The sequence below is a fragment of the Hyla sarda genome, chromosome 7 (assembly GCF_029499605.1).
Source record: "Hyla sarda isolate aHylSar1 chromosome 7, aHylSar1.hap1, whole genome shotgun sequence".
Lineage (NCBI taxonomy): Eukaryota > Metazoa > Chordata > Amphibia > Anura > Hylidae > Hyla > Hyla sarda.
In genome coordinates, this window is record NC_079195.1 from 110,117,124 (window position 1) to 110,129,630 (window position 12,507).

A 12,507-nucleotide genomic window follows, 5' to 3' on the forward strand; every position below is an offset into this window, starting at 1 on the left:
ACTTTTTTTGATTGCTAAAGTCCAAAAAAGAATGAAAACCGCCTGCAAAAATGCCAAAGTTAAAACCCACACATAGTTTTTCTTGGCATTTTTTCACTCTCATAGACTTCTATGGGAGAAAAATGCCACAATTTTGACTAAAAAAATCGCCAGTGGCTCAACATGCTGCGATTATCAACGATCTGAAAAATGCCAAAAAAGAGTGAAAAAACGCCAAAACGATTAAAAAAACACCAAAGTGAAAAATGCCAAGTGGAATAAGAATTTAGCGATTTCTCATTGATTTACAGCTATTATCTGGCCGCAGCGTTTTTTGGATGAAAAAACGCCATGCAGCAGAATTGGCGTTTTTCTTGGCTTTTTTCCCCAGAAAAAGAGGAATTATAGCCTTAGGCTAATTATCCACTTTTTTTTTTTCTGGCAGTTTGTGGAGATCTGCCACTGCAGTTTTTGAGCCAAAGTCAGAAGTGGATCCATAAGAAGTATAAGTCCTTCCTTTATATGTCCTATTCCTTTTGAATACATTACTGGATTTGGCTCAAAAACTGCAGTGGCAGATATCCAAAAACTGCCAAGAAAAAAGCCAAGTGGAAACTTGCCCTAAGGCTAGGTTCAGACTACGGAATTTCCGCCTGCAATTTCGCTTTGAAATTGCAATCGGAAATTACGCTTGCTAAAATGTATAGTGTAGTGAATGGTTTTCCGTTAAAAAATTCACACTTCGGAATTTGTGAAGCGGAATTTTTGAACCGAAAATCCGCTTGGAAATTTACGCCTGAAGAAAGGCGTCGCTCTTTCTTCAGGTGGAAATCCGAGCGGAACACATTGCAGTCTATTGGAGACTGCAGTGTCCGCGCGGTCCTAGTGCCAACTGATTCAGTCAGCGCTGGCCGCACTCGGAATCTCCGGGCGGAAATTTTCTGCCCAGAGATTCCATAGTCTGAACCTAGCCTAACAGCAATTGTCCTTCCGAGGTTAAAAAAAAATGTCTTCAAAATGTGTCAGTTCTAATACAATAACAAATTACTCACAGCATCTCTCACACAAAAAAAAGTCCTTTTATGGATTAAGAGAATCAAAGCAATGTTTCGTCCAAATATTTAGAGATTGTGGGTCAGTGTGGATTATGAGGATTATGAGTCAGTGTGTGAAAAAAAAACATTGGCAACCTTGCTGGTCAGTGAGACAAGAAACTAGAATTAAGTTCTGAATTGAACAGTGGTAGTGGTGGGAGCAAGAGACACACCTATTTGAAATAGTGAAGCCTTTTTATTTACCATTTCTCAGCTTCAACATAGTTTCATGACATTTCCCATCTTCAGCAAAATTTCCCAGACATACGATATATGATGACCTGCAGGTACACGTCTACTGCGTACACACCTGTATGAATTGCTAAAGGAAATATCACTTTTCCAAATTTCTTAATCCCTTTGCAAATATATTATGTGTCAGATAATTAATTACCATTAGTCACATGGTATAAATATGTTACTCTGAGCACTGGGATTCCTACCTGCAGCAGCTACTCAGCTACAATGGTAAGTTGGCTGTCTGGGGGCTTTCACATAGCATTAGTATTGAACAGCATGGGTGCATTTAGATCAGGTTTTTTGCTATATGGTTTTGTATTTGTAAATTGTACTCAACAGTATTGCTTGCTGTATACATTGACCACCCACATGGCAACTTATACAAAAATCTATATGACTGTGATAGATAATTTTTTTTTTCTAGTGCACAAATCTTTACCATTGGTTTTGTGTGCTGTTTTTTTGTCTAAAAAATAGTTTTTGTCCTTTTATGAAAAAGTATATGTAACTCTTATATTGTAGTCAACGCAAACTGTATTGGGCACACTATTGCATACAACTTTTGTTTGTCAGGTTTTTAAGGTATGTGTTTAAATAAAAAAAGAGAAACTGTCAAAATTGTGATCTGAATGCACCCTTAGTATAATATATATATATTAAAAAAATTTATTAGCTTTTACATGATGTTTAATTGTGAAAATGGGATGCCAATGTATTCCTTCATGGCAAAACAAACTCCCAGCATGCCTGGAAAGCCTTTGGCTGTCTGGGCATGTTGGGAGTTGTAGACTTTCAACAGGTGTGAACGCTACTGATTTCATTGGCTTTGACAAAGCCAGCTAGTGTATACAATTGGAAAAATTATCTGAATGTAGTCAAGGTATGTCTTGGACACCATGGTTTTGAGTGAGACTAATGCCAGATACATTTGGAAAATGACCAACCCGTGGTCACTAGCTGACTGGGCACTTGAAATCAATGCAGCCTGTGCCTCTCTGCACCTAATTTTTGGTTATTTGTTGATGTATCTGTGCCATGGATCGCTTCACATGTGGTGAGAAAGCACTCTAAAGCTATGTTTACCCTCTGGAATGTCCACATGGAATATAGTGCGTGTGCCGACATAATATGCTGCCGCTAGAACCGGACAGGAATACGCCGCCTCATAGACCTCTATGCATTCCGTGTGGACTCTGCACAAAGAATGAACATGTTCATTCTTTGTGCAGGCGTGCAAAATGGAATTTCCGTACCGGAAACATCTGGCACGGAAATTCCACTGTGTGCACAGTGCAGCATAATCGGTGGAATATCCGTGCCAGATGTCCAGAATCTGGCATGGAAATTCTGATGTGTGAACACGGACTAAGACTCTGACGCTACTTAAATTCTCTAAGGAATTTCCACAATGGATCTGCATTGTTCCAAATGAGCTGGGATCAGCGCTGATGTCTGCAGCACTTTAAGATTTTACCCAAAAATTCAACCTGTTCAATCTTCTGCCAGAATCCAATTCCCTGTTGGACGTTCCAGTATGGAACCTATGATGTGTGCACTAAGCAGCATAATCCTACTGAAATCCATGAACCACTACTGCAAGTGGAATCTGCCCAGAATTTCTGTGGGATTTCTATTGTGTGAATTGTGCCTTATGCTAAATTCCCATGGTGTTAAATATAGTTTTTGTGGTTTTCATTTTCATCAGCAAGTGGACAACTTTTTTTTTATATATTTTTAATACTGACAAAAAAAATACTTGCATAAAATACATTGGAGAGAAGTTAGTGTGAACTTGGCCTAATAATCAATTTCTTCATATACAGCACATCTGAGGCTAGGGTTACACAAGAAGTTAGGCCACTACCATGGCTAACTTCCATGGGTCACATGGTGGGTGGGATTCTGTCACTGAAGTCAACAACCATAATCAGTAATACAGCCATACAATATTCACTCTTTCAGTGGCTTTAGAGGGGGTACTCTGCCCGAGACATCTTCTTTCCTATCCAAAGGATAGAGTATAAGATGTCTGCTGCCGGGACCCCTCCCCTGCGATCTCTAGGCCATCACCCCATCATTCTTATTTGTTCAGAACACAAGCTTCGGGCTTTCATGTTTGACATCACTCCATGTCCCCTTCATTCACGTACAATGAGTAGACCTGGAGGGGGGCACATACAAGCCTGTGTCCCAGGCCAGTCAAGGGGGGGGGGTGGTGTCCCTGAAGCTGGATTCCTGAAATCGGACATCATATCCCCTATCCTTTGAATAGGGGGACAAGATGAATAGAGGTGGAGTACCCCTTTAAATGCTGTATAGCCCTAACTTAATTCAGACTATAAAAAAAACATTTTCTCAAATAAAGGCTTCTTGCATACTAAACTCATTTTGGTTTCACATTTTATGGGAATTTACTACAGCATGTGTCTCCTCTTTGTTTCCTCATGTTTCAAAGTTTGTGTGTGGTTTTATTTTTTTTCCCCGTCCCCCCATGTACATGCTTGCAGCTTTTTGCTTCTGAAAAGAGTTTGTGGTTTAAGGGATTTGTTTCCCAACAAGTATGCAAATAGTAAAGCCATTTCTGGTACAAGCTAGACAGAAAAAGCAGAGGTGTAAATTGCTGTGCACAACAGTAGACAAGTCAGCTACCAAACCTGACACAGCACTACAGCTTATACTGAGCACTAAAGCACATTCGAATGACACTAGGATAAATGGTGGTGTACTAACATAAACCCAGCCAGGTCCAAATGTACTCCACTTCAAGAGAAAAAGTAATGGCTCACCCGCACGGCGTTGGCATACACCCCCCCCTCCCCCATGTTCATCAGAAAGCTGTACAGTGGGGAGATAAAACACAGAGCTTGGTGAATTGTATGTGTCATTTTGGCCCAATCAGGTTAACAAATTATCCATATATGCTATGGGTGGAATCATGAGAAATTTAGCGTGTGTGTGTGTATACTGTATATTGTCACAAAATTGTGCAGACCAACTATTTAACTTTTTTTTTTTTTTTTTTTTTTTTTTTTTTTTTTTCCCCCCCCCACCCTCGTAGAAAGTCCTTCTGGCTCTTGGTGTTGTGCTTGCATGCTCTGTTGCACTGTCTAGTGCTCAGTGTATGACTTCAAAATTGAACTTTAATTTGAAAACAAGAACTACAGGTAACAAACTGTAAAACTCCCTATTTGAACTTAAATATGAAGGGGCCATGTATAACTGGGTGGGGAGTGTGTGTGTACTGAGCCTTCTGTACTTGCATACCGCCATTGGGTTAGCATAATTTAAGTGTGTGTGTATTATAAAAAAAAAAAAAAAAAAAAAAAAAAAAATTTAAACACTTGGATATACAATCCATTCAAGTCATTGCTTTCTAAAACAGATTTTTGTATAAAATTATATTGTTAGTGTTATGCCTACCGTTCTGAAGTATAATGGTCAAACTATGCATATTGCTCTTTCCTTAAACTTGCTTTTTCTCAATTTTTGTATCTTGTGTTAGGCTGTGAGCACAAAGGAAAATTTTACAAAATAGGGAGCGCGTGGACTTTGGACTGTGAAGAGTGCTCCTGTAATAAACATGGCATGAGCTGTTGTTCATTGTAAGTTAGAAAGCTTCTTGTTAAACACTTTATTTTATTTCAGGCTATGTACATGCTTTAATGTCAGCTAACCTGTCTTGAGTCTTATGGTTTCAACGGAGCAAGTGTAGCCTACTAGTGACTACGTTTGGTCCAGGGGCGGACAAACCATATGTGCGGCAGGTTCAACTGCACAAGGGCCCAGCAAGTAAGGGGGCCCACTGCCAGTGACATAGCTATAGAGGTATCTGTATGCTGGGCCCGGGCCTTGAGAGGGAGGCCCCCCCGTTAGTGTAACTGTCGCTTTAAGAGCAGAGGGGCTGGTGGGAGTAGACGTGCCCCGCACAGACAGGAAGTCCGCTCCAAGCCCTCTGACCTGTCCCTGCATCAGGCCATGCTTCATCCTCCGCTAACTTCATGAGGAACAACTGCCTCAGCTCCTCTTCATCCCCAGCATCATGTGGCCCCTGTCTCAGATTACACTGCATCCCCGGTGAGTTGAGGGCTGTGTGAACAGTAGGTAACTTTATAAAGATGAGCGGGTTAGGGTTTTGCAAGTTTGCAGTCTTTCTCAATAAAAGTGCCTACATGTTGCACGACTAAAACTCCCAGCATGCCAGGAAAGCCTCTGGCTGTCCAGGCATGCTGGGAGTTTTAGTTTTGCAACAGCTGAAGACACCCTGGTTGGAAAACACTGATCTGTCCTATCTATCTCATATCTATGTATCTAAATTTATAGGAGGAGGGGGGTTTAATAGAAATGGGGGGGGGGGGGGGTGTTAAGGGAAGTGGTGGTGTAATGGAAGCAGGGGCAGGAGGTGTGAATGGAAGAGAGCAGGGGGGGGGAATATAAGTGGAGGGTGAAAGGATGGAGGGGCAGGATGAGATGAATGCAAGGAGCAGGGGGTTAATGGAAGCAGGGGGGGGTTCCTGAACAATAGACCTATGGTGGGGGGGGGGGCACCAGGCACATTCTTTGCACAGGGGCCCTCTGCTGTCTGTGTCCACCCCTGGTTTGGTCCATTCCAAAATTGATGCTGGTCATTTGTGTCTCCGAAGTACAAGCGGCTGTTCCATTTTAAAGACTTGCAAAATGTCTGTATATGAACAGAGTTGTCTCTATTCTGCATATGTGAAATTTTTCCCTTGTAAGTTTGGTTACAAGGCTTTTTATGGGGTTGGGTTTTCACTCATAGCTAATAGCAAATACAGCTGTACTAAGAGCTGCAGATGGCTGTCTGGGTATAAAAGAGAACTGTACCATTACTGGAGCTGCAGCAAAGTCAACTGATCACCTTTTAGGGTAGGGTCAAACATGGTGTATAAGGAGCATATTTCACACTGCCAGAAATCCGTTGGGGAGCAGAAATGCACTTTGCTATGACCAGACACAAGGCTTCCCTGACTCAGCCGTTTGGAGGAAGGCCAAGCACGCCAAAGTGACTGACTTGGGCGCCTGTCGAGATCTTACTACACACAGGGCTTAGGTGAGGAAAATGTGCAGCGTATCTCCCACTGTCTGATGGATTTCTTGCAGTGTGAAATGCTGCATATACACTGTGTGATTCTATACTTAAAGTGGTTGTCTCATGAAGAATAAGGCCATATGGGCTTTCGTGTAAGGATGTCTAGGAGCCAAAAAAAAAAATACGGCAAATTGCTCTGTAAGATTAGCTGCTGCTCTGCTAGACTTAAGCTGTTCTTCGTAACTTTATAAAGCTTTCTCATTACCTAGCCCTGGGATAATGGTTTTTCCGTAGTGCAGCATACCACTATCTTCTTGGTTTTAGAGTGACTCTGCCTTTTTATCTGTTACAGGACACGTACACCAATCTATGATAAGAAGGAATGTGTAGCTGTATTTCATAAGGAATCCTGTAGTTACACAGTGACCAAAAAGAGTAATCCATCAGAACCATGTGAGATCAAAGCCATGGTTGGCTAAGGCGTCTCAACCCAAAACAAGGCTGTATTTAACACTGAAGCAAAACCTAAACCCTTATTGTTTCCATTGTGTTTACCTTTACTTATTCCTGTTTGCATAACACACGGTTCCACTCTTTATCATATGTAAAGTCTTTAATGTGTCAAGTCTTGCAATAAATCTCTATGAAGCATACTTAATAATTACTGTCTGGTATTACATAACACCGCTTTGGTGAATGTTTTCTAGTGACTGGGCTCCAGACTTTAGTTTGTAGGAGACAAATAACTTCTCATGAAGAATGTGGGAAAAAAAGAGTTCATTGGAGAAATGCCACAAACTGGTAAAATAACAAACTGGTTAATAAGAGTGAATTTCATCAACTGACACATGCATTATAGGTATAGCTGTTTGTATTTGCCTATCATCGATCTGCATTCACCTTTCACAAAAAAGCAGCTTGAGGGTGCGTTCCCACCTGGTATATCTGCAGCGTACTTCATGTTGCGCAAAAATATGTGGCAGCAGCTGGAAATACGCTGCATATTCCTCGCTTACTATACACACTGCTTTCTGGTGGCAGCCCTGTGTGCAGTGAGTTTTTGAGGCGGAGCCGCGTGTCAGTGAAGCTGGGAACACACAGCCACACCTCTAAAACTCACTACATGCATAGGGATGCCGCCGGAAAGCCATGTGTATAGTGAGCGCGGAATACGCAGCGTATTTCCCGCTGCTGCCACAAATTTTTCAGTGTGAAATATGCTGCGTATACGCCAGGTGGGAACGCTCCCTAAAATTCCTGGAAAGCAAGCATAATGGCTGCATCATATGTGAGAACTCTTGTAGCCACAGCTCTAGGTGTTATCTAAAGTGACAGCTGCATAGAGAATTTGGCCATTCTAGTAATGGGCCCAGAAAAACCGTTGGGTATGCCAGACTTGTAAATTACTTCTACTTAACTCTTAAACCTTCCAGTACTTATCAGCTGCTGTATGCTACAGAAGTTGTGTAGTTCTTTCCAGTTTGACCACAGGGCTCTCTGCTGCCACCTCTGTCCATGTAAGAACTGTCCAGAGCAGTAAAAAGTTCATGGACATGTTCTGGACAGTTCCTGACATGGACAGAGATGGCGGCAGAGAGTACTGTTGTCAGACTGGAAAGGACTACACAACTTTTTATGGGGCATACAGCAGCTAAGTACTTATGCAATTGAAGTACAAATCTATAACTTTCTGGCACTAGTTGATTTAGTGTGTGTGTGTGTGGGTTTTATTTTTTATTTTTATTTTTTTTCCCTATGACCTAGATACTCTATGCATCTGTCAATTTAGATACACTGAAAGAACACCTAGAGCTGTGGCTGCGGGTGACGGATGAGGGTGAAGGGAGCCCAGCGATCTGCTGCTCTGGTTTGCCTTCTAGTAGACCAGAGAACTAGATCACCTAGATTACTGGCCAGTGCTATGCCTAGGCATAGCACTGAACAGTAATGGCAATTAGAGATGAGCGAACTTACAGTAAATTCAATTCGTCACGAACTTCTCGGCTCGGCAGTTGATGACTTTTCCTGCGTAAATTAGTTCAGCCTTCAAGTGCTCCAGTGGGCTGGAAAAGGTGGATACAGTCATAGGACTGTATCCACCTTTTCCAGCCCACCGGAAAGCTGAACTAATTTATGCAGGAAAAGTCATCAACTGCTGAGGGGAGAAGTTTGTGACTAATCGCATTTACTGTAAGTTCGCTCATCTCTAATGGCAATTTAAGGATTGCTATGTAGCCTTCTTATAGGAACATGCATAAATGTCAACTACTAAAATGTTAATAGGGGAGATTTAGCAAAACCTGTGTGGAGGAAGAGTGGTTACCATGGGCAACTGCACCAATCAAATTTCATTTTTCACAGGTCGCTTTGCTTTTAAAAAAATAAAAATCTGACTGGTTGCATGGGCAACTGCACCACTCTTCCGCTGCAGTTTTTGATAGATCTCCCCTCAATGATCCTATACGGTTAACAGCGTAAACATTTAAAAAGTCCAATTGCTGTTCTTTAGTCAAATCACATCCTAGAAAAATGAAATAAAAGTGATCGTAAAGTCACACACGTGGTACCAATTAAAACTACAGATCATGGGTGGGGGGGGGGGGGGGGGGGGGGGAGAAAGAGGACAGAGAAAGTTATGGCTTTTGATCACAATAAAACAACATGCAAAAAAAGCTTGGTCCTTTTAAAGGGTACCTGTCACCAAACTTTTTATATATTGGTCCTTATATAATTACAAGACATTTTGCTTTTTACTTGCTGATGTAAGGGTACTCCACTGGCCAGCGTTCAGAACACTTAGTTCCGAACTCTGTGCACTGCAGGGGTTGGCCATGCCCCCTCAATAGAAGTCTATGGGAGGGGGCGTGACGGCCGCAGACCCCCCCCCCCCCCCCCCCCTTACAGCGTTCGGAACTAAATGTTCCAAGCACTGGCCAGTGAAAGAAGAAATGAAAGAAGCAATTTGATTAGTTATGGGCAACTTTTCCCAGTTGTTTATAATTCTCCCCCAATATCCCTAGATCTTGAAACCCTGATATCTAACCTAATCCCTGCCATCTCAGGGTCTCTGTCGGCATTTTTTTTCCCCGAGTTTGGTGGTCTCCTGGCCTGGTAGAAGACCAATCTAACGAAGTTAAACAGATTTGTAAATGCTCTCTGACACCAGTCCAGAGTAGAAGCCAATCCCCAAAGCAAACCTCTTCTACTCTGTGCAGTTCCCGAGACAAGCAGAGATGTCAGCAGAGAGCACTGTTGCCAGACAGAAAAGAACTCAACAGCTGATAATTATTGGAAGGATTAATATTTTTTTTTTTTTTTTTTAATAGAAGTAATTTACAAATCTGTTTAACTTTCTGGAGCCAGTTGGTTATAGAGTATAGATATACATCTATCAACTGGCTCCAGAATCAGCTGTTGAGTTCTTTTCTGTCTGGCATCAGTGCTCTCTGCTAACATCTCTACTCTGCTGCACTAAGTGATGCTGAGCAGTGCCGTACATTTACGGTGCTCGTCCTTAACCCCTTAAGGTGAAAATGGGCTTGGTCCTTAAGGACCAGAGCATGCTTTGCACATCACGTTGCTTTGCACTTGCACGTCACTTTAAGCATTAGTAACTCTGGGATGCTTTTACTTATGAAATTGATTCCGAGAGTTTTTTTTTTTTCGTGACATTCTACTTTATCATAGTGGCAAATTTTCTTCAATACTTGCATCATTTCTTGGTGAAAAATTCTGAATTTTTCAGGGAGCCGTTCAGTTTTGAAGTGGATTTGAAGGGCCTTCATATAAGAAATACCATATTATAAAAATTGCACCCATCAAAGTATTAAAAATAACATTCAAAAACATGTGAAACACAGGAATAGCAGCGAAGTGAGAAAGTTCAAAATCTTAATTTTTTATTTTTTTTTACACATTCTTGTAGACCCAGTTTTGGAATTTTTACAAGGGGTAAAAGGGGAGACATTTGTAACCCAAGTATGGGTGCACTAGAGGGCTCAGAAGGGAAGGAGCTGAACTGTATTTTGGGGGTATGTCACATTTGGGAAGCACCCATGGTGCCAGAACCGCAAAAAAAAACACATGGCATACCATTTTGGAAACTACATCCCTCAAGGAATGTAATAAGGGGTACAGTGAGCCTTTACACACCACACGTGTTTGACAAATTTCTGGTAAAGATGGATTTAAAAATTTTATTTTTCACTAAAATGCTGGTGTTACCCCAAATTTTTCATTTTCACGATGGGTATGGAGATACCCCATCTGTGGATGTAAAGTAAAATGCTCTGCGGGCAAGCTACAATTTATTCATTTTCACAGACCACTGTTCCAAAAATCTATCAGACACCTGTGGGGTGTAAATGCTCACTGCACCCCTTATTACATACCATGAGGGGTGCAGTTTCCAAAATGGGGTCACATGGGGGGTCCACTGTTCTGGCACCATGTGGGCTTTATATACGCACATGGCTTTCAATTCCAGACACATTCTCTCTCCAAACACCCAATTGGCACCCCTTCTGAGCATTGTAGTGCGCCCGCAGAGCACTCCACATATGGTGTATTTCCATCGAAATGGGGTTACAAAGTAGTTTTTTTTTTTTTAGTTTTTCATTTTCACATCCAAATTCGTCAAACACCTGTGGGATAAGGCTCCCTATACTCCTTGTTATGTTCCTTGAGGGGTATAGTTTCCAAAATGGGGTCGTGTGGATATTAATTTTTTTGCGTTTGTCAGAACCGCTGTAAAATCAGCCACCCCTGTGCAAATCACCAATTTAGGACTCAAATGGGCGCTCTCACTCATGCACCTTGTTATGGGGCCGCAGAGCATTTTATATCCACATAATGGGTATTTTTGTACTCAGGAGAAATTGCATTACAAACTTTGGGGGTCTTTTTTTTTTCCTTTTTACCTGGTGTGAAAATGAGAGTGGGGCAACACCAGCATGTTAGTGTAAATCATTACATTTTTTTTTGCAATAACATGCTGGTGTAGACCCCAACTTTACCTTTTCATAAGGGGTAAAAAGAGAAAAAGCCCACCAAAATTTGTTTGCCAATTTCTCCCGAGTACGGAACTACCCCACACGTGGAACTAAACTGTTGCCTTGAAATTCGACAGGGCTCCGAAGTGAGAGCGCCTTGCACATTTGAGGCTTAAACTAGGGATTTGCAGGGACTGACCCAGATACCAAAATTACCCTACGGCAGTGGTTCACAAACAGGTTGCCTCCAGCTGTGTGTAAAACCCTCAGCATGCCTGGACAGTCAATGGCTGTCCGGCAATACTGGAAGTTGTTGTTTTGCAACAGCTGGAGGCTCTATTTTTGGAAACAGTACCGTACCAGATGTTTTTCATTTTTATTGGGGGGGGGGGGGTGTTTATGTGTATATGCAATGTTTCACCCTTTATTTTGTGTAGTGTAGTGTTTTTGGGGGACATTCACATGGACGAGGGTTTACAGTGAGTTTCCCGCTGGGAGTTTGAGCTGCAGCGGAAAATTTGCTGCATCTCAAACTTGCAGCGAGAAACTCATTGTAAGCCCCGGCCCGAGTGAATGTACCCAGTACATTCACATTGGGGGGGCAAACCTTCAGCTGTTGCAAAACTACAGCTCCCAGCATGCCCATTGGCTGTCCATGCATGCTGGGGATTGCAGTTATGCAACAGCTGGAGGCACACTGGTTGAAAAACAGTTTATTTAACTGTTTCGCAACCAGTGTACCTCCAGCTGTTGCAAAACTACAACTCCCAGCATGTTCGGTCATGCTGTAAGTTGTAGTTTTCAACAGCTGGAGGCACACTGGTTGCGAAAGACTGAGGTAGGTTACAAACTCTGTTTCACAACCAGTGTGCCTTCAGCGGTTGCAAAACTGCAATTCATAGCATGCACTGACAGCCGAAGGGCTTGCTGGGAGCTGTAGTTATGCAACAACTAGAGGCACACTACTACAACTCTGAGCATGCCCTTTGGCTGTCCGTGCATGCTGGGAGTTGCAGTTATGCAACAGCTATAGGCACACTTTTTCAGCATGCACAAATTACCAACAGGCATACTGGGAGTTATAGTTGTGCCTTCTGCTGTTGCATAACAACAACTCCCAGTATGTCCTCTTGTGCATGCTGTGCATGAGTTTTTG

The 12,507-nt window shown here is 42.2% G+C and overlaps 1 protein-coding gene across 2 annotated transcripts; it reads left to right on the forward strand.

Annotated features, from left to right (window-relative positions):
- The first annotated feature begins 1,534 nt into the window (after nucleotides 1-1,534).
- Nucleotides 1,535-7,007, forward strand: LOC130282373 (beta-microseminoprotein-like). 2 transcript variants are annotated; one of them, XM_056530560.1, is made up of 4 exons: nucleotides 1,535-1,541; nucleotides 4,372-4,477; nucleotides 4,816-4,915; nucleotides 6,713-7,007. In XM_056530560.1, the coding sequence occupies exons 1-4, from the start codon at nucleotides 1,539-1,541 to the stop codon at nucleotides 6,837-6,839; spliced, it is 336 nt and encodes a 111-aa protein (XP_056386535.1). In that variant the 5' UTR covers nucleotides 1,535-1,538; the 3' UTR covers nucleotides 6,840-7,007. The 2 variants fall into 2 exon arrangements, 1 of the variants encoding a protein (XP_056386535.1); XR_008846365.1 differs by lacking the exons at nucleotides 1,535-1,541; nucleotides 4,372-4,477; nucleotides 4,816-4,915 and adding an exon at nucleotides 5,249-5,387 and having other exon boundaries at nucleotides 6,713-6,850.
- Nucleotides 7,008-12,507: the final 5,500 nt, after the last annotated feature.